This window comes from Manis javanica, chromosome 15, assembly GCF_040802235.1.
Source record: "Manis javanica isolate MJ-LG chromosome 15, MJ_LKY, whole genome shotgun sequence".
NCBI classification, from domain to species: domain Eukaryota; kingdom Metazoa; phylum Chordata; class Mammalia; order Pholidota; family Manidae; genus Manis; species Manis javanica.
This window is the reverse complement of record NC_133170.1, coordinates 25,096,316-25,118,298: the sequence shown is the minus strand read 5'-3', so window position 1 is coordinate 25,118,298 and position 21,983 is coordinate 25,096,316. Positions and strand designations below refer to the sequence as shown.

General features: G+C 38.7%; 1 protein-coding gene and 1 non-coding gene across 21 annotated transcripts in view; both read right to left on the bottom strand.

The window, feature by feature from the left end:
- LOC140846516 (spliceosome-associated protein CWC15 homolog) overlaps positions 1-21,983 on the bottom strand; it is an 89,084-nt gene that overhangs the window by 29,149 nt on the left and 37,952 nt on the right. For 9 of the 20 annotated variants that reach the window (XR_012125677.1, XR_012125678.1, XR_012125679.1 and 6 more), the window contains exons 5-7: positions 4,010-4,145; positions 3,330-3,438; positions 975-1,088 (exon numbers count right to left, since the gene is read on the bottom strand). Coding sequence is in view for 16 of the 20 variants with exons in the window: in XM_073223143.1 (XP_073079244.1) it covers positions 975-1,088; positions 3,330-3,438; positions 4,010-4,137 (351 nt within the window). In the remaining 4 variants the exon portion in view is untranslated. Of the gene's footprint in view, positions 1-974; positions 1,089-3,329; positions 3,439-4,009; positions 4,146-5,103; positions 8,581-21,983 lie in introns of those variants that run through there. The other 11 variants (XM_073223136.1, XM_073223142.1, XM_073223138.1 and 8 more) reach the window with 3 other exon arrangements.
- On the bottom strand, positions 11,359-11,466 carry LOC118970673 (U6 spliceosomal RNA). Its single transcript, XR_005058727.1, has one exon. It is a non-coding gene; the product is annotated as a U6 spliceosomal RNA (small nuclear RNA).

Here is a 21,983-nt window from a genome sequence, read left to right as displayed (position 1 = left end):
CTCATCATCTCTCTCCTCTCCACCTAAACATGCCCATCTTTGCTGCCACATCTAATCAGTCACTTTATCTGGTCAATTCTACTTTCTTGATAGCTTTATTAGCATCTGTTCACTTCTCTCAACTCCAACTGCTATTATGCAAGATTCTCACAATTTTGTGTGAGGATTAATATAGCAGACTCCACAATAAGTTCTTTCTAATCCAACCTCCATATGTCTGCCAGAGTAATCTTTCTAAAATGTACATCCAATCTTACCCATCTCTGGCTGAAATCAACTAGCTCCCCATATCCTTTAGAAAAGAGTTCAAACTCCTGCAGCCCTGGTTTATGAACCTCTCCTAATGCTCTGACCTGTTCTTGCCTCCCCAGTTTCACTGTATTGTTACTATTATGGGTAAAATTCAAAGTTTAAAAGTATGTACTATGCACGCTATTTAATCCTTATAACTATCATTGAGTTAGACATCCTTTTCTTCCGCTGTATAAATGGAGACTCAGGGAAGTCTTAGTCTATGGGGACTCACAGAACTTAGGTGAACTGCCCTAGGTTACCTAAAATGTACTGACACTGTATCAACCAGCACCTAGAAAGGAGTCTGGGAGCAAGAGACGAGGAGAGATAAAGATGGCCTCACTGTATCAGTGGGTTCTTTGTAGGCCATGACTACACCTGAATCATCTTTGATTCTTCTGACACTTAACAAACACTGACTAAAAATCTGTGGAACAAATGAAGTAGTGAATGAAGATCAATTTGATGAGTATTATTAGGCATGGCTGAAGTATTTGCAAGGAATTTCTAACAAAACCAGGAAACTTAAAGGATGTCACAAAAAAAATCACATTTATAGATCTGTAAGTGCTATAGTATCTAGACATGGCAAGGATGATTTCTAATGTAAGATATTGAAATAAAAGGCATTTTTTATTTAGTAGATGAAGAAAGATGTAAATATTTAACTGTGATTTTACCTTCCTGGCCTGCTCTTCAGCTCTTTCTTTTTTAATTCTTTCCAGTTCTGCAAGTAGAGCTGCAGTACCATCATCATCACTCTCCTCTTCAAAATCTTCATCTTCATCTTCCTCCTAAAAAAGAACAATGAATGCACCAGGAGACTGGAGTGAAAATGAACACTATCACTTTTTCCATAAAAACTGCATTTGCCAAATCTTTCAGCAGGATTAATTTTCCCACTGGGGAAGATAAATGTATCTAAAAATGACTAAAGTCACCAACCAACAAAAAAAGAAAACCCCACAAACATGCCTATGACTACTTACTAAAATGTCACCCCTGATGTGTTTGAGAGATTGTAACAGCAAATAGCATAACAAAGTATCTTTCAAATTCACATGGTCAAAAGGGCTCTTAAATATGAAAACACAGTTGACCTTCGAACAACATGGGCATTAGAGGTGCCAACCCCTCACATGGTCAAAAATCGGTGTAACTTTTGACTCACCCAAAACTAATAGCTTACTGTTGATGAGAAACCTTACCAGTAACAAACAGTTGATGAACACATACTTTGTACATTATGTGTACTATATACTGTATTCTTACAACAAAGTTAGAGGAAAGAAAATGTTTTGTCAAATTGTCACAAGTGTCCAAAAAACTGCCCAATACATTTACTGAAAAAATCCACATAAAAAACATAAAACTCCACTGAAGTGGACCCATGCAGTTCAGACCTGTGCTGGTTAAAGTTCAACTGTATTTCTAGAATCAGAAAAGGGTAACTTCACACTGATACACAGTACACATGCACACAGTGGATCACCCTGAGGATTAAATCATTTTATGTAGCTCAAAACTACTTTAAGTAGGAAGTAAGGATAATGAGAGTGCAAGAAAGGGTGCTAAATTCTCAGAACAATTTCAAATGAACAATCTAATTAAATTTCACTTAAAATTCGGTTCCCTTTATTTAATTACAGTGTTAAGTATTTAATTGAATCTGTTAACCTTAGTATTAATTTTTATGTATGTACTTAGTTGTATGTTACCCATGAAAGGCCACTCAGATTTTTCCACTGTATGTAGAACACTGCAAATTAATTATAGAGTCCCATTGAAATTTTAATGTTAATTGAAACGCTAATCCTAAAAACCCTTTCACACAGATCACTTCTTTCCCTAAGCACAGAGGAAGCAATTAAGTAGCCTGCACGTCCGGAAGGGACACCTTTGGTGTCTAATGTGCAAAGACCCCTGGATTCAACTCTAAGGGATGCTGTTGATAGAAAGCCCAGTATGAAGAATGCCCCCTGGAAGCAAATAACATAGCAGTCAATCTCCAGGGCTTAATATGGGGAATTATTTTTTAGGAAAGCATACATACCCTTGAAGAGCTTACTTCCCTATTTGGCTCTCCAGAGATCAAACTTGTTACTGAAGTTGCATCAACCACACAATAATACTTTGTTTCAAAATCAGCTGTAAAGTTTACCATTAAAGACAGGGCCACATGTGAACAGCAGTAAGTAAAAATACACACATGTCACTTCTTAAAGCCAAAAGAATAGAAGTATTTCAGAAAGCATAAATAAAATAAAAATGGTAAGAAAAAAAAAGAAGAAGATGAATAGAGGAAGCAAAACACTCATCTGTTAGAGGGTCATCCGCATGGAGGCTGGCGGCCAGGACCTGGTCTAATCGAGGCTTCTTGGACACTGAAGAGGAGGTTGTACGCTCCGGGAAAACACAAACATTATGCAGCTTACTGAAACAAATACTGCATTTCTTGTAACATTTTAGGGACTTGTGGGCACCAAGAGCTTAGATTACAAGCACTGAGATAGCAGAGACCACAGCCAGATGCCTGGCAAACAAGCCTCTGGCAACTGTTTGCTGAGTGAATTAAAGTACTGATTTTAATATGGGAACTGCAGACTACATCAGGAAATTTAGGAAATAGTTTACATATCCTGGAAAAATAGAAGAGATACTATAACCGATGCCCACCAATGACTAGTGACAAAAGCAGGAGAAACCTCTCAGACAGAAACCACGGGGCTTCAAAAAATAAACAGTCAAAACTTGATCTGAATTGAAATACTGGCTGCTAAATATCCCCAGGTCATCCTTTTCCTTCTAAAAGAGAAGCATAAAAGGATAGAACTGGAATCAACCTCATCATCATCTCTAACCTAATCATTTAAGAAAGTGTTACCAGTATTTTAAGGCAAACAACATCTTACGCTGTTTATATCAGTATTTTAAATCAAACAAACACAAACTTCAATCTATTTCAATAAGCAAATGAAAGAAAAACTACTGGCTGTGTGATTTTATAAGTCCAGTGTCTGCGGTAGGGTCAGTACCTCGAGTTGGATGATCCCTATTTTTTTCTCCAGCAGCAGCTCTCTCTCCTCTAGCTCCCTCCTGAAGTCACGGTTCCGAACCTCTTCAGGGGCATCCTGAGTGGTTTGTCTAACGTCCAAACAAACCAGGGCAAAATGTTACTAAAAAAACACATGGCTGTAGCAGTGGAAGACAATCCACAAAAAGGAGTTTGGTTCCTAAGTTCCTCAAGAGTAACAGAGAGAACTGGACAACATCACTATGATAATCTGAAGGTCACTAACAGGATCCGTGTGGTTTCCAGTATCTCAAAAAGCCCAAGTGAATCACATATTTTCCTATAATAATGCTGTAGATTGACTAAAATATTTTTACTTTTTGTTAGTATGGCAACTCAGGGCTCTTTACTGTAACACTTTTAATCTCTTATTGATTAGTGCTAATAGTGCACAGTCCCTCTGAGGTAATATATTAGATATTAAATCCACACAGGGAAATTTCCAATTAATAGGAATTTCTACATAAGGAATGTCTGGTAGCATTCCATAATCATAGAGCATAATTTTTGTGTTAGACAACTCTATTGCATTCCACTCCTATGAAAATAGATACGTGACAGAACCCAAACATACTACTTCATGATCGTGTCATTCAACACTTTTGGCCTTGCCTTGGGAACATTAAAAAAAGTCTTCAGTACCTGTATTTGATCTTTGTATAAGGCAGGTCTCTACTTGAATGCTGCTTTGAGAGTTGGCTCAAATCACCTTCTCCTTTTCCTCTTCCGCCTCTTGCAGCTTCAAAAGTTGGCCTAGATGCTCTCGTCATCTTTTACACTTTTAAGAAAAATAGTATCAAGTTATTCCCAATATGATAAACTTTCATTATATAAAGTATTGACAAATATCCAACTTGTGAAGTCATTTCCAAAACTCTTTCTCCAAATTTTACTTTCATCTCAAAACAAAGGCTCTCAAGAAAGCAAATGAGTCTCAGGAATACAGCTTCTTAAGCAGTTCTTAATTAATGCAAACAATTCTGTCATGAAGATGAGCTTGTTTCTTGTTCTCCTTCTGGCTCTGTGGCCCTGGGCAAGTTACCTAATGTAAGTTCTGGTGGAATGGGGATATTCCTAATGGGAATACTGTAAGAATTATTAGACTTAGGCCTTGTAAAAATTTATGACTGAGTTTTAAACTGAGTTTTAAACTTTAAAACTGAGTTTTAAAAATTCTCAACTCAACCTTACTCTCCACCAGACTCCCTAAAGTTTGCACCTCATACAACAGAAAATAGGCTACAAAAAAAAAAACAACTTTGAAAATCCCTGGACAAAGTTACTGTGTTGGAGAAAAACGTGCTAAATTTCAGTGACAGTTACATAGGCAAAATTCTCCAGCAACTTTTTGTTGATGCAATTTTCTACAGCAACCATAGTAATAAAAATTATACTGAATGTCCAAAAGACAGGAACCTCACCCTAAATGATTCTGAGAACCAAAAGTCCTCATGGTACTTCTGGGTTAGAGCAGCCAGAAGTGTACCGCCCAGCAGATATGGCTCCCCAAACCCGTCAAATGTTGGAAAAGCAAGTGTCTGGGGAAGCTGGGGAAACTGGTTTACTTCTCTAGATTTTCAGAACAGGGAAGGGGATGTATCCAGAGAGGGAGAAACAGGGTTTTCTGCCCCAGGGACACCACTGCCCCCCACGTCCCCCCCACGGACGAATAATCATCACTCCCGCCTCGGGGAAGGGAGCCTTCAGGCTGTCTTCGGGGGTAGCCGACTCCTCACCAAGGCGCGACCCGCTGTGGGGTGAGGCCGGCGAACCCCGCTTAGCTACACGAACATCTGCCTTCCCGCGGCGCTGCGCCCGACAACCGCCGGGCTCCGCCGCTGCCCGCAGCTCCCGAGCATCCTTCGCCGCCAAGCCCGAACCCACCGCCCTTTCCGCCCCACGTGGACAAGGAAGACAATCCGACAGCCTCCTGCCGCTGACGTTGGCCGAGGTCCCATGCAGCGACCCCCGCGCCTCGGACACTATGACGACTCGCCTCTCCCAGAAACCCCTGCGTCAAAGCCCAAAACCCTGAAGCAAACCTTCGAACGCACGTCATAGACAGGCAGCCACCAATCCGCATAAGACAAACTGTACGTTGGTATGACGACGGCGCAGGGCGGAGCCTAAGCATTCGAGTGGGTGGGCGTTTGAAACCAGTACTTCAGAGTAGACAGACTCTAAGCACGGTTGTGTACCTTAGAGGAGCAAGTGCTGAAGGTCTCTCCCGTCTTTTCCTTCCCCGACACCCTCCTAGACTCTTTCGTGGACGGAAAGCTCCGGGTAGCAGACTCCACATCCCGGCTGGCCACAGAGACCGTCCACATCCCCGACTAGTGACGAGAGCGTAGAAAAGGATTGCACCCAACTGACAGATCCACCAGCTCCTGCTTCGTTTCTGCTGATCTAGACCTAGAGAGCCTAGAGAGTTGGGCTACGGAATAACTAGTATTTTCACTTAACTGGATTTAAAGAAAGAACAAATATATACGGGGGCAACCACGATCTTTATAAAGGTACCATTCCTGCAAAAACATTAGTCTTCAAAGGTTGTATTCGTATTGTTGGTTAAAAGTTATATTTTTAAAGAAGCCTAAGTTCTAGTGGGAGGGGAGGTGTCAATATTGGAGATTCTTTTATTAACGCGACAGGAAGCACCTAGACCGGTGCGCCCAACTGCCAGGAGAACAAGATGCCATTATTAAACGATGGCTACACAAGCGTTAAGGTGAAGTTCGAGTAAGACAGTGAACAGGCAAAATGTTGGGTGGGGAGAGAATCACCAATCGTTCTTCCACCCGCGCCCAAAAAAGCACTTTGGGAGCAGAGATCTTGTTTGCTTAGTTTATCTTGGTGTTTCATCAGTCTTTGGCCACAGTAGATACTCAATTTAAGTATCTGTTAAACAAATGAAATTTCAAATTCAACTCTTCCAACTTGGTTTCAAACGTAAAGAGCTCATAAAACTGAACGTTATAAAGATTTTCTCCCAGAACTCTTCCTTTGAAACTTTTAATGAAAAAAAGGGGGGAGGAGTTGAGGTAGAAAGGCCTGTTCTCTCATAAAGTTCAAAATGAAATCTTAATTTTTCTTACCAAAGGTATTCCTCCCCTAGGCTTTCACATTTCAGTAAAGGACACTACCAGCGTGCTAGTTACTCAAACCAATACTTAAAGCTCCTGCTTAAACTGTTTATCCTTCACACTTGACAAGTCTTACCAATTCTACTTTTAAAATACACCCTAAATTGCATTCCACAGACATAACCCTTGTCCAAGCCTTCATTTTCCACCTGGATTGTAGTTGCCCCTCTAACACATCTTTCTGCTTCCACTTTTGTCCTAAAGTCAATATAGCAGTGAGACTGATCTTTAAAAGTTATGAATCAGGTCATGTTGCTTCTCTATATAAAAATCTGATTTTAGAATAAAAAATCAAATTCACAAACAAGGAAAGATTCCACTGTGCTGCTGTCTTTGCTCTGCTGCCTGTGTCCCACAAGAACAGATCACCATCCTTCAAGTCTCAGCTCAGATGTCACCTCCATGAGTTTTTCCCTCATATCAACATTTTCACCTACATCACAAAAATACTGTTGCATCACCCTTTATTATTTTTTCATAGTACTAAACAATCCTGAACTCACTCTGTTCATTGTTTACTGCCAGTTTTCTTGTCTGAGAGGAAGCATAGTAGAGTCACTAAGAAAAAGAGCTCTACAGCCTGGCTCTCTTGGTTTGAAATTCCAGCTCTGCCCTCTGCTAGCTCTGTGACCTCAGGCAGGTTATTTTCCTTTTCTGTGCCCTCAGTTTCCTCATGTACAGAATGAAGATAATTCTAGTCTCTACCTTACAATGCTGTAAGAATTAAATGAATACTTACAAAGTGCTTAAAACTGTCTCAACAAACAATACTTGCTAAATGTCAGCTGTTACTAATATTTTATTATTATTGTCTATCTTCCTGTATTAGAACATAAGTTCCAGGAAAACAGGAACCTTGTCTCTTTGTTCACCTGTGTATCCTCCGCATATAGAGCAGTGCGTGGCACATAATAGGTGCTGAGTAAGTATTTGTTGAATGAATGAATGATTGATGCACTATGAAGTGGAGAAATGAAGTAATAATGACAAGGTACTGACACCATTACAGAAAATACCCTTGGTTTTTGTTCCAGTGGCCTTTATCAGCTCTGAATTAATGACCCTGATTCATTTAACATCTAGCCCACCACCTAATCTTTTGATAACCAACCATGATTCAATAACCACTCCTGTAATTTCATTAACAGCAACATATCATCAGTCCATGCAATTTAAAGCTTTGACTTAATGGTCTGAAAGTATTAATAAGAAATAAGAAAATTAAAGTGTTAATAAGTATTAAGTAAAAAGTTTATGTAAGTGATTTTAAAGTACTAATAAGAAAACTACAAAGCTTTTGGCTTAAATGTTTTGAAAGTATTAGAAAAAGAAACTAAAATTAAGTTTACTAAAAACTTAAAATTCATCCTATCAGCTGCCTTTGCTGGCAAAAATCTTACATAACCTCCCAAGAATTCTTATTTTAAACCCATTAATACAATAATCTATTTGAGCTCTTAATTCTCCTGACTTCTCTGGGAAAAGAAGCTCTTCAAAAAGGACTACTTATCTCCCCCCAGGCAAATCTACCAAGCTGCCTCTGAGTTTGCCCAAACCCTCAGTTTTCCCTGTGTGGTGACCCCAAACACTCTCTGTTCTCTGGGTTCCAAGTTCTCTGGCTTTCCTAGTAACTGGCATCCTGCTGTATTTCCTGTCTTTCATTGTCTGTGAATCCATCCCCTTCAGATCATTCTTACCAGCTTTTGGATATGCTGCAGTATATCTTAGCCTTAAAAAATGCTCCTTCAAAAAGAAAAAAAGAAAAAAAAATTTAGCCTAAACATGCCTACAAGGGAAGCTTCACAAAAGAGAATGAATAAATCATTAGGCAACTGTCAAAAAAAATGCTCCTTCATTTTAATATGACATTACTATTTTAATCAATGTAAAAAGGATGTTTTATATAATAGCTGTGATTACAAAACTGATTATTCTTATGGCAGGATGTAGGAATTCCAGCTTCAGTGCTTATACAAACACTATGTACAGTTGAATTAAACATCCAAAAGAAGAAAAAACTATAGGAATTTAAAAAGGAAATTTAAGAGACTATTTGTTCAACCTAGGATTTGTAAAGATCTTTCAATCAAGGCAAGACACCTAAGAGCTATAAGAGAAATAACTTAAAAATTTTATCTATATAAAAACTTAATTTTATGGCAGAAGATGCCCCAAATTAAGTCAAAAGATAAATATTCAATTAGCAGGTAAATGCTGTTATGCCTATAACATATAAAACTTTACTACTACTAGTACTATTACTAATAGTAATACACATAACAAATACAGCCCAGTAAAAAAATAGGCAAAGAATATAAAGAAGCCATCCAGAAATAGCAATTCCAAATAGACAACAAACATAAGACATTCAACTTTCATTATGAAAATGAAAATAAACTAACAATGAATTACCACATTACAGCATCAAATTGACAATAATTCTTTTAAATTAATAATATTATTGAATGGGATTGGGAGAAAGGGGGATAGAGTCAGACAGTGGGGAGGCATTGGCCCCCCATCCCCCTTACAGTAAAAGTCAAAAGACTCACACTAACCTACAAGACTCTCCCCTGTCTAGCTGACCTCCTGTGTTGTTCGTGTCTCTCTTGGTGTTGTCTGAACACAGTTCCTGTCTGCGGGTCTTTGCACTAAGCCATTTCCACAGCCAAGAATATACTCTTACCTGTCTTACTCAAGTCTTTGTTCAAATCAGGTCAACCAACCATAACAGCCCTATTTAAAGTTTCAGCCATCCTCTACCTTGGTCCCCAACCTCCTGCACTCCTTATCTCCCTTAACCTGTTCTACTTTTCTCTTTTGTGTAGCACATATCATCCATGATCCTGTATACTATGATCCTTATTCAATCCTATATAAATTTGTTTTATTATTTCTTTCTCTGTCCCATACAGAATATAAATTCTACAAATGCAAGAATCTTTGTATTGCCCAGTGATGTAAGCCAAGCATCTGTGACAGTTGCTTGGCACCAATAGGTGCCCATAACGATTTTCAAATGAGTGAATAAGTCAATGAATGAGTTTAATAGGAAAAAGTCACCTTTCTATGTAAAAAGTTGTCTTAATCTTTTATATTATAAAGGAAATAAATAATTAACATTCTCCTAGTCTGAAATTCAGATTTTCAGTGAAGATATACCCAGACACAGAAAGATGATTTCTTTTCAGGAAAGAATCTCTAATGAAAGTCATGTGATTATTAGCCTCTATACATACCATCAAAATTCTAATTCAGCCAGCCCCACCCTCAATCCAGTCACAACTCTAATTTAATCCACTTCCCTCCTCTTCTAATTGAATCACTTTCTCCAATTCTGGTAAACCCTTTCATTACAAAGTTACCAGCCCACAAAATGTGAACATTTTGCTTGAGGCTTTTAGTAAGAAAATGGAGGGAAAAAACTCAATGCTCACAAGTTAGAAATTACACTTAAAGTAATATAAATGATAGCATCTGTTCTATTTTTAACCTAAAAATGATTAATTTTCTAATATAAAAAGCTGGTGCTTTAATCTATTTTGATAAGTGATAATGATAGAAAAATGAAGTAGCTTGCCTTCTACCAACAAATCTCTATTTTAATTGAAGATACTTTGGGAACCAGAGAGATGATTTCCTGGGAACAGCCTCAAAATGAAATTTGCTTATCATCCAGGCTAGATTACTAGATAATATTATAATTTAACCACCTCTTACCCAATCCAAGCACAAAGCTACCTATCACTTGCTGGCTACTCCATTATTACTAAGACATTTAAAAGCAAGCATATTAAAAAAACAGTTAAAATGAAAGAACTAAAATATAGAAAATAAAGGGACAGAAAAAGACGTACCAGGCAAATACTAAAAAACAACAAAAAAACTTTGTGTAGCAAATTAATTATCAAAAGTATTCTTTTAGTAGCATTAACAAGGACATTTGTGGGGCATCTTATTGCATTCCAAAGAAAAATCTAGGAAAACATTAAACATGAACATGTATGTAACTAACTGCATGGTCTGGAAAAATTTGAAGCAATAATAAAGAATTAAAAGGTAAAGCAGACAAATCTGTCATGGTGGGAAATTTTTTTAATGGCAATCTCTCCCAGATTAAACAAATTAACAACATTGATGCATTGTGTGCATAGATATGTATGCTTACTGTATTTATATTTGCATATATATTTATGTGTCATATTTATATATGTATATAAAATCCTTCAACCAAGAGAAATACACATTCTTTTAAAAAAATGTTGGACACTCATAAAATTAACTGTAAAGCCCCCAAATAAATTTCAATAAATGTCTATGTACTCATTTCTAAATGATAGTCTAATTTTTGAACTTTATATAAATGTTCAAAATGTTTATGTAAATAAATCATGCTTTCTTTTATGTTTTGCTTTTATATAGCTGTTGTATACTATACAGAATTTAATTGGGTAAAAATACATAGTATACTGGGCTGTTTATACTCTGCACCCTGACTCCCAACACCAAGCTACCCCCATGAAGACATCTGGGCCCAACAGCTTGGGAGGAAGAATGATTATTTATTAACTTAAAAACTATTTCCAGTTTATTCCATAGTTGTTACTTTTTTCAATGATGTCAATTAAAATATTTTAAAATTATTTAGCTTCCTTTTAATATCATGTATTTTCCTAAAATACTATATTACTGTACCTTTTTTCTTATTCCTGTTTTTTCACTTATTCCTACCACATATGCTTTTTTTCCCTCTTGACTACCTTTGCTTTTGCAGGGGTCTATCTTTTTGGATCTATTTACCATTAAGCTTTTACAAATACCAATTCATTAATTTCTAATCTTTTTTTTTTTAATATGTAACGCTTCACGAATCTGTGTGTCATCCTTGCGCAGGGGCCATGCTAATCTTCTCTGTATCATTCCAATCTTTAGTATATGCGCTGCCGAAGCGAGCACTAATTTCTAATCTTAATGTCACTTATTCCTTCTACCAGCTTTTCTTAGTTTTATATTATTTGTTCTTTCTAATTCTACAAAAAATTTAATTTGCTCAATTAAAATAAAATACACAGTATAATTTATTCTAATAATTATGTTTCCAGTATGGTGATATTACAAATAATGACACTAGTACATTTTTAAAAACGTGTAGAGGTGCACGGGTATACATTTCATTTATATATCCCATCAGCAGGTTGAGTTCTCCTTGTTCTGTAATCTCACCACACTTGATATTGTCCAACTTTTCAATTCTAGGTAATCTGGTGGGTTTATAGTGATACCTTACGGAGGTCTTAATTTGCTTTTCCTTCATTGCTAATCACTTTATGTTTATTGTTCACTTAAATTTCTTCTTCTGTGGGATATCTGTTTAAGTCTTTCTACTGAATTATCTTCTTTTTAGATTGATTTCTATGAGTTCTTAATACTTTGGGCACCAGTTCTCTGTCACTTATTTGTGCTATATATATATTTTCTACTTCTTGGCTTTTCTTTTTGGTATATTTTGATCTACAAAACCATTAATATTAGGGTAATTCAGTTTATCAGTCTTTTCCTTTTTGCTTAGTGCATGGTATTTCTTAAGAAATTCTTGCCTACTTTGAGGTTACATTGGTATTGTCAGATACTATCTTCTGAAGGGTCTATAGTCATGCCTTTCACAGGCCCATCAGAAATTCGTTCTATGCGTGGTGTGCTAGAGGTTCTTGGAATAATCCTGTGAAGCAAGCCTAGCCTTGTCCCTCTTCTGAGTGCTGGGCTCTTCTTGGCCTTTGCACTTAAATATAAAATCTTAAATGTTATGTTTTGCAAAATTACTTTTGGGATTTTGATTTGGATAACTGAATCTCAATTTAAGAAGAAATTGACAGTTCTCCAACATGCGGTTTTCAAATCTATTAACAGGTTATGTCTTTCCATTTATTTAGGTATTCTTTAATTGCTTCTAAGTAAATTTATATTATTATTTCCATAGAAATCTTATAAATTTTTGTTAGCTTTAGCCTTAGGTGCTGCTCAATTTTTAATGCTTTAATAAGGGCCTCTTTCTTAATTTGATTGTCCAATTGTTTGTTGCTGGTATATGTAAGTATAATTTTTTTAATATTCTATTTTAAATGCAGAGACCTTGCTAAGCCCTCTTATTAATTAAAATAGTTAACTCAGAACTCTTTGGATTTTTTAGGTAGACAGTCATATCTATGAATAAGGATAGCTTTCTCTCTCCTTCCCAGTCTTTTTCCCACTCCTGTTTTCCCCTTGCTGCCTTATGTCAGGGCATCCGGTGAGATCATAGGCTTCCTTGTCTTCTTCCTGATCTTAGCAGGAAAGCTTCCAAATTTTCATTGTTCAGTATGAATTTTACTGAAGGTTTTGGGTCAGTGCATTTTATTAAATTAAAATCACCCCCCCCCCCAATTTTTAGTTTGCTAAATGGATAATGAATTTTATCAAACACTTCTCAGCATCTAATGAGATTCTCTTTTAGTCTGTTTGTGTGTATTATTATATTAACTGCCAACTAACCTTTCAATCCTGAAATAAACCCATCTTGGTCATGATGAATATATTGCAGGAATCTGTTCCCTCACATTCTATTTAGGACTTCTGCACCTATGTTCCTAAGTGAGATGGGCCCATTATTTTCCTTTCTCATAGTGTCTTTATTTGAGACTTCTTTAATAAAGTTTATATTATAGAACATGTTGGAAAATACTTTTTCTTCTATGGAAAAATTTGTCTAAGCTTGGAAGTACTTCTTCCTCGAATGTCTGGTAAAATTTGCTGGGCCTAGGTTTTCTTTGTTTAGAGAGTTTCGACTAGCACTTTAGTTTCCTTGATGGTTATAGATATACTCAGTGTTCTATTTTTTCTTCAGTCAATTTTGCTGTTGTTTTCTAAGAATTTACTTATTTCACCTGAATTTTAAAATATATTGGCTTAAACTTGTCACATTATACTTACTAAGATTTTGTTTACATGTGCAGCATCTATAGTGATGACTGCTTTATCTTTTCTGGTATTAGTGTGACTTTGATCTCTGGTCTTTCCCATTTTCACCAGAAGTTTGTCAATTTTGACTTTTCAAAAAGCCAACTTTTACTTTTGTTCCTATTTCATCAATCCTGGTATTATTTTTATTATTTTCTTTCCTAGCCTCCAATCTTTTAGATATTTATTTAAGCCTATAAATCTCTTTCACTGTTACTTCCCAACATCTCACAGGTTTCAGAACATAGAATATTCGCTCTCCTTTAAGTATTTCCTAATTTCCATTTTTACTTGTTTCTAGTTAAAGTTTTTAGAATGCATTTTTAATTTTACAAAATTGGGAATTTTTCCAGTTATCTTTTTAAAAGTAATTTATAACTTTATTTAATGGTCAGAGAACCTGCATTCTGTCCTCTTACATTTGTTAAAACTTGTTTTATGGCCACAGTTTTATAGTCAATTTTGTGAAATTTATGAAGTACTTGAAAAAATTCGATTCTGCAGTTTGGGAGTACAGAAATTCAATATATGTCCATTAGGTCAATTTTTATATTGCATTGCTCAAATATTCTATGTTGTTTTCAACATAGTGCAGTCCTGATTTATGTCTGATTTCCCTTGGTCCCTGTTAGTCTCATAAGTGTGTCTTTAGGTGATTAATTGATAGGATGTAACTTAAAGTTTACAGCCACTCCTGTTAAAGTCCGAAATGAGGGTATAATTTCTACTAAGTCAACATTCAACATTTTACTGGAGATTATATCTAATCATATAAGACTGCCATTCCTGCCAAGCTACAGAAAGAAAAGAAAGAAAGAAAGAAAGAAAGAAAGAAAAAGAAAGAAAGAAAGAAAGAAAGAAAGAAAGAAAGAAAGAAAGAAAGAAAGAAAGAAAGAAAGAAAGAAAGAAAGAAAGAAAGAAAGAAAGAAAGAAAGAAAGAAAGAAAGAGAATAAGGGCTATGACTACTGGAAAAGAAGAGGTAATAATTTTTATATATTTTTCAGAAAATATCATCTATATGAAAACCTTTGAATCAATGGTCAAGCTAGCAAACTAATAGGAAATAAGTATAAGATTTGGAAAGAGATATAAGATCAATAAATACTAAAAATTAGTAGAAAAAGTGTTCATTTACAAAGCACTCAAAAATTATAAAATTCCTAAGAATATATCTAAAGAAACATACATCATTATGGGCAAAATTCTGAAACTTTATAAATACATATAAAATCTGAGCAAATGGGAGGGATATACCAATTAATTGATGGGCATGCCCAATATGGGAGCTATGTCCACCTCCAAATTTATTTTAACTTCATGCAATTTCAATTCAGATCAACAGGATTTTTATGGAACTTAACAAATTTATTCTGAAAATGAATACTGATGTTTAGCTCTACTAATTCTAAATATGAATGAAGACATGGGGACTTGCCTTACCAAGTACCAATACTAGTGTAAAGCTACAATAATTAAAACTATAGTTTTGGCACAGAAATAGGCAAATTAGTGGATTTAAATGGAGAGTCTAGAAAGAGATCCATGCTTATATTTGAACTTGGCATATAAGAGTGGAGTATTCCAACTTGGTGGGGAAAATGGTGGTAGACAATTAGATTTATACCAAGAATCCTAACAACCATACAGATCCCTACCTCGCAACAATACAATTCTAAATGGGTGAAACAAAGAAAGATGAAAAACAAAGAAAAAATGAAAATGAATCTTTGTGACTTCATGGAAGAGTGGATTACTTAAACAGGAAGGAAACAAATCGCAATGGAAAAGATGAATAAATGATTATGCTCTATTTTTCAAAATAATTAAGACACCATAAATTATTTGCTACAACACAACAGATAATTAGTATCCCAAATATTCAGAAAATTTTATAAATCAGAAAAAAACAATTTAACTGAAAAAATGAGTGAAGTATGTAACTAGTAATTTACAAAACTAAAACCCATAAAAGGCCATTAAATCTATGAAAAAGCACATCACCAGGAAACAGGCAACATATTAATATAAAAGGAGATAAATTATTTTGCCAATCCAATCACCAACAACTAAAAATTTGACATCAAGTACATATGGGGGTGAGGAGAAAAAAACTCACCTTCTCTGCTAGTGAATATGTTAATTAGGAAAATCACTAGGTAAAACAACGTGACATTGAATAACAATATACAAAATGTAATTTGTATTATTTCTACACTACCTAAAAAATAGGGTAGTATAAGTTCTATACCACATAAAAATAATGCTTAGGAAGATCTACCTTAGGTAAATTATCACACATAATTACAAGGACAGATATAAAAGGTTTTTAATGCAACATTATTTATGGCAGAACACTGGTACTAATCTAAATACTCCCCAATAGAGAAATACATCAATAAAATATATTCTTATGACAGACTACATATGTAGGTATATATAGGTATACATAAATATATCTTGAATCTGTTAGTGTTGAATTTAAAAATTGCACAAGTGTTAGCATATTTGGTATAAAATCATTTATATAAAATAAAAATAGATGCACAAAACAATACTCTGTATTAGTATATAATGCACATGCACACAAAAACATCCACAGAAAATGCACTAAATCCACATTGCTAGGGAGGAGAAAGAAATTAGGATTTGGGGTTTGAATCTGAAAGGGACTTCTTCACTTGAAGTATTTATTTCTTCTATTTAAAAGTACTTGCTGCAGGGACAAGACCCTTCAGGACGTCTATTCTCACTAGTTCTATTTAGCATTACATGGATCTTCTAGTCAGGTATGTTAGGCAACAAAAAGAAATAAAAGGCATCCAAATTAGGAAGGATAAAACTGTATTGATACATGAAATGATGTGATGTAGAGAAAATCTTAAGGAACCATGAAAAAACTATTAGATCTAATAAAAAAGTTCAGTAAGGTTGCAGGATACAAGATCATTATTCAAAAATCAATTGCTTTCTATACACAATGAAAATTCTGCAAAGTACATTCCATTCACAATAGCATCAAAAAGAATAAATGTTTAGGAATAAACAAAAAAAGTACAACACTTCTACTGTAGAAATTATAACCCACTGTTAAAGAAGAGCTAAATAAATAGAAAAGCATTCCATATTCATGGATCAGAAGACAATATTATTAAGATGGCAATACACACCAAATTGATCTATGGGTTCAATGTAATCTCTATTTTCCCTCTGACTCCCCACCCCTAACCCCCAGATATTAAAAGCTGATCTTAAAATTGATATGTAAACATAAAGGACCCAGAATAACTACAACAGTCTTAAAAAAGAATTTTAAAATGTGGACGACTCACACTTCTCCATCTCAAAATTTTAATATACAAAACTATACAAAGCTCTAATAAGACACTGGTATAAGGACAGCTGTGTAGTTGGATGGAATAGAATTGAGAATCTGAAATAAACCCTTATATTTGTGGGCAACTGATTTTAACAAAAGTTTCAAGACAACAGTGAAAGAACAGTCCTTTCAATGAATGTTGCTGAAACAATGCATATCTACCTACAGAAGAATTTGGATCTCTACCTCATGCCATACACAAAAATGAAGTCAAATTGGTTAGAGGCACAAATGTAAGCTGAAACCAGAAAACTCTTAGAAGAAAACACAGGAGTATATTTACATGACCTTCAGCTAGGCAATAATTTCTTAGATAAAACACCAAGAGCACAAGCAATAAAGAAAGTTGATAAATTGGACTTCATCAAAATTTAAAACTTGTGCACTTCAAATGACATAAGTGAAAAGATTACCCACAGACTGAGAAAATATTTGCAAATCACAAAGTCAACAAAGGACTTGTAACCAGGACATATAGAGACTTCTTGCAACTCAAGAAGACAAATAACTCAAAAAAATAAGCAAAGTACTGGAATAGAAATTTCTTCAAAACATATATATGGCCAATAAACATAGGAAAAATGCTCAGCATCATTAGTCATTAAGGAAATGCAAATCAAAACCATAAAACTTCATGCTGACTAGAAGTGCTATAAAAAAGAAAAAGACAAAAAGAGAAGTGTTCGTGAGGTCATTGAGAAATTGGAACCCTCATATATATTTGCTGGTGGAAATTTTAAATGTTGCAGGCACTTTGGGAAAATGCATAACAGTTTCTCAAAACATTAAACATAGGGTTGCTATATAACACAATTCCATTCCTAGGTATCTACACAGGAAAAATAAATGTCCACACATGAATGTTCATAACAGTATCATTCATAATAGCCAAAAGAAAAGCTAAGAAGGAACACAACTGTGTCCACAGACTCCAAAAGGCTTAGGACTTCATGGCACTGGCTACCTCTGGATGTGGAAGGAGGCTGAAGGGTCCCCACCAGTAAGATGGCAAACTTCCGGCTTCTCTTGGGGGGGGGGGGTCCTCAGTTCCCGCCGGCGCCACCTGAAGCCCAATCACCTCTCGCCCCCCTCCCAATCCCAGCACCTAGCCAACAGCCAACAGCCCCGTAGAAGTGACACCTCAATCAATTCATGCCTCTTCCTATATAACCCAGCACCTTTCCCTAATAAAGCGGAATTCTCCGGTGAATTGCTGCTGTGTGTCGCTCCTTTCCTTTCATTGGTGCCGAAACCCGGGAGACGGGACACCCCAACTGGGCCCCGTCTTCCCCCCGACACCAGCAGCAGCTTGCCCTCGTCCTCTTTTTCCGGCACTGGCTCCTCACACTCACCACTCCTCTCTGGCCTTTGGGTAAGTTTCCCCCTGGAGCGGGCCGCTCTTCCCTGAGCTATCGCAGTGCCATTGACCGTGATCGTCGGGCAAGGCCCTGACGCTCGGGGATGAGGAGGGAACGCTCCCCGCCTCAGGCCTTCACGGCTGCGGCGGACCCTCAGGCCCCTCCTCCGACAGTCATAAACGCATTCACCATCCCTTCCATCAGTGCTGAAAGTTTTTAAGCAAAATTTCCCCAGGGTGGGCCACTCTTCCCCGAGCTATCGCAGTGCCATTGACCGTGATTGTCCGGCAAAGCCCTGACGCTCGGGGATGAGGAGGGAACGCTCCCCGCCTCAGGCCTTCACAGCTGCGGCGGACCCTCAGGCCCCTCCTCCAAAAGCCATAAATCCCCGCCTCAAGCCTTTACGGCTGCGGTGGACGCTCAGGCCCCTCCTCCGACAGTCATAAATCCCCGCCTCAGGCCTTCACGGCTGCAGCCGACTCTCAGGCACCCCCCTCCAACAGCCGTAAACAAGGTGACTCCTTTGCGGATGAGAACGCTCCCTTTCCCCACCCCCTCCTCTTTCTGTTCCGTCCTCTGAAATCTGTTCTGTCTGCCGAAAACGCCTAGCGCTAGGTACCTCGTGACTCCGGCACTCTGCCTTCTTAGGGAAGTCTGGGTGACGACCCACACTTCCCAAGAAATTCCAACTCGTATACGAGTTTCCGCAGACCACCAAGGATCATCGGGGACGCCCTTTGTCTCCTTGCTGTCTGCCTCCGGTCCGAGGATTTCTGTTTGTCTTCCCCTGTTTGTCTCCTTCTCTGTCCTTTAGCCATGGGAGCCCCCTCATCCCTCCCTGAAAGTTCACCTCTAGAATGCCTGCTTAAGCATCTGGCTACCCTCTCCCTGACACCTGATATAAAACCAAAACTTCTCCGTAAATACTGCTCCCAAGATTGGCCAACATACCCCCTAGACAATAACAACCAATGGCCTGCAGGGGGAACTCTTGATCCTAACACCACTCGTGATCTTTTTAACTACTGCCAGCACCTGAAAAAATGGAAGGAGATTCCCTATATGGAAGCTTTCCGCCTCCTCCTCCCACCCCCCCCCCGCCCCCTCCCAAGTTCTCCTAGCCTGCAAGCCACCGCCCCCGCAGAAGCCTCCCGTTCACTCCCTTCCCCTTCTTCTCCTACAACAGCCCTTCTCCCTTCCTCCCCAACCATCTCCTCCCCCATCTCACCTCCTCCACCTTCATTCCCTGCAGATTAAGCCTGAGCCTTTCAGCCCCCCTTTAACTAGGTCCCAGGAGTCTCCTCCGTCTTTGCCCTCATCACCTGTTTCTCCCCTGTTAGGGACCGCCTTTGTCTTCTCACATGTTTGTAGGGAGAATGGGAAAGCACCTTCCCGCATGTCTGAACGCAGCATGGGAAAGCACAGCTAGAGAACAACCGGTGCAGTCCTTAGAAGTTATCTGTCCACAAAAACATATCTTGCCAAGACTCCTCACTCTGAAAATAGGGAGACCTTGAAGATGTGTAGAAACACTGCCCCTGCTTCTAAATATGCCATTCCCCCACTTGCGGATGTGGCAGGAATGGAGAACAAAAAACATTCTGTTTACGCATTCCATAAGCAATTAACTAGAGCCCTGCTGCAGCTCAGTTAGTACAGCATGGGACTCTTAATTCAGAGTCATGAGTTCAAGCCCAACTAGAGCGGCAGAAGTAAGCAGCTGAGCTGCTAGCTGGCGACATGTGGGTCCGATTCTTTCTTTCTTTATTTTCTTTGCCCCCCTTCTGCACTTCAGGACCTGATCGACTAGGCACGGCTAGACCACATCACTCCCCCACAGACTGAGCCAGAACCCTTCAGTCCCCCCCAGACTCGGTCCCGAGGGCCTCCCAAAATTATCGTCCCCCTCCGGGAGGTAGCAGGATCCGAAGGCATCGTGAGCGTTCACATCCCTTTCTCCTTAGGAGATTTAGCCCAACTAGAGAAACACCTAGGTTCCTTTTCGACTGATCCCACGACATACATCAGGGAGTTTCAATAGACCCTCCAGTCTTACAGCCTCACACATCATGACATTTTCATGCTCCTGGCCAATACTCTCCTCCCTGAAGAGCGTAGACGAGTTTGGGACTTCGCCCAAACGCAGGCTACCAAAACCCACAGGACTGACCCCACCTATCCCCCTGGCCCCACTGCTGTCCCCGAACAAGACCCACACTGGGATTATAACACCGCCATGAGTCTCCGCTCTCGAGATATTTTTGCCTCCTGCTTAATAGCAGGTCTGAAAAAGTCAGCTTGTAAAGTAGTCAATTTTCAAAAGCTCCAAGACATAATTCAAAAGAGAGACGAAACCCCCTCCGAGTTCTTAGACAGACGCACTCAAGCCCTATTACAGTATACCAGCCTGGACCCAGAAACACCTGAAGGAAGACATGTCCTTATGACATACTTCCTAGCTCAAAGCTACCCCAACATTAAAGCTAAACTCAAAAAGTTAGAACAGGGCCCCGCTACCCCACAGACTGAGATCCTAACAGTGGCCTTTAAAGTCTTCCATAACCGGGAAGAGAAGAAAGAACGCCGTAAACAAAAGGCTGATCAGGCCAATTTCCAAATGTTGGCCCAGCTGATAAAACCACAACCTGGGCGCCCCTCTACAAACAAGCCCCCCACAGGAGCTTGTTTCAAGTGTGGAAAAGAGGGACATTGGTCAAGGGCGTGCCCCTCCCCCAGATCTCCTACCACCCCATGCCCCAGATGCCACAAAAAGGGCCACTGGGGGTCTGATTGCCCAACCACGCGAAGGGGAGGCTGGATGAACAACCCCCATCCTAAGCCCGCCATAGTGGGTCTGGCAGAAGAAGATTAATGGGGCCTGGGGGCTTCTCGCCCGACCATTTCCATCACCAAACAGCAGCCCAGGGTTACTTTAACAGTAGAAGGTCGCCCCATCTCCTTCCTCCTAGACACAGGAGCCACCTTCTCAGTCTTACGAGAATACTGGGGCCCTACCATCCCTGCCATTACTCCTATAGTCAGGGTAAGAGGTAAACAGATTTTCCCATTAAACCCCCCCACCCCCCTTTATGCACAATCCAAGACAATCCCATACCTTTCTCCCACTCCTTCCTGGTTATGCCCCAGTGTCCCATCCCTTTACTAAGATGGGACATCCTTTCCCTCCTCCACGTTTCCATAACTATATCCACTCCCACAGCCCCCAGTACTCCCTTTCTGATGGCCCTCATAGCCAACAACCCCCCTCTACCAAATGAAAGCTCCGGTTCTGCCCTCATATACCCTGTAAATCCCCAAGTTTAGGACATTACAAGCCCCTCCGTGGCCCTATGTACCCCTGCCTCTATCAAATTACGTGACCCCTCTCAGTATATCTGTCAGGCCCAATACCCCCTAACCACTTCAGCCCTCATAGGCCTCCAACCCATCATTCAAGATCTCTTAAACAAAAATTACCTCAGACCCACTCACTCCCCATTTAATACCCCCATATTAGCTGTTAAAAAAACCAACAGATCTTTCCGCCTTGTCCAAGACCTTCGCCTCATCAACATAGCCGTTGTCCCTATCCATCCCTTAGTTCCAAATCCATACAGCCTTTTATCGCAGATCCCTGCCTCGGCTTCCCACTTCTCAGTCCTAGATCTCAAGGACCCATTTTTCTATCCCTCTAAGCCCCTGCTCCCAAGATTTTTTCATCTTCACCTGGACGGACCCATACACA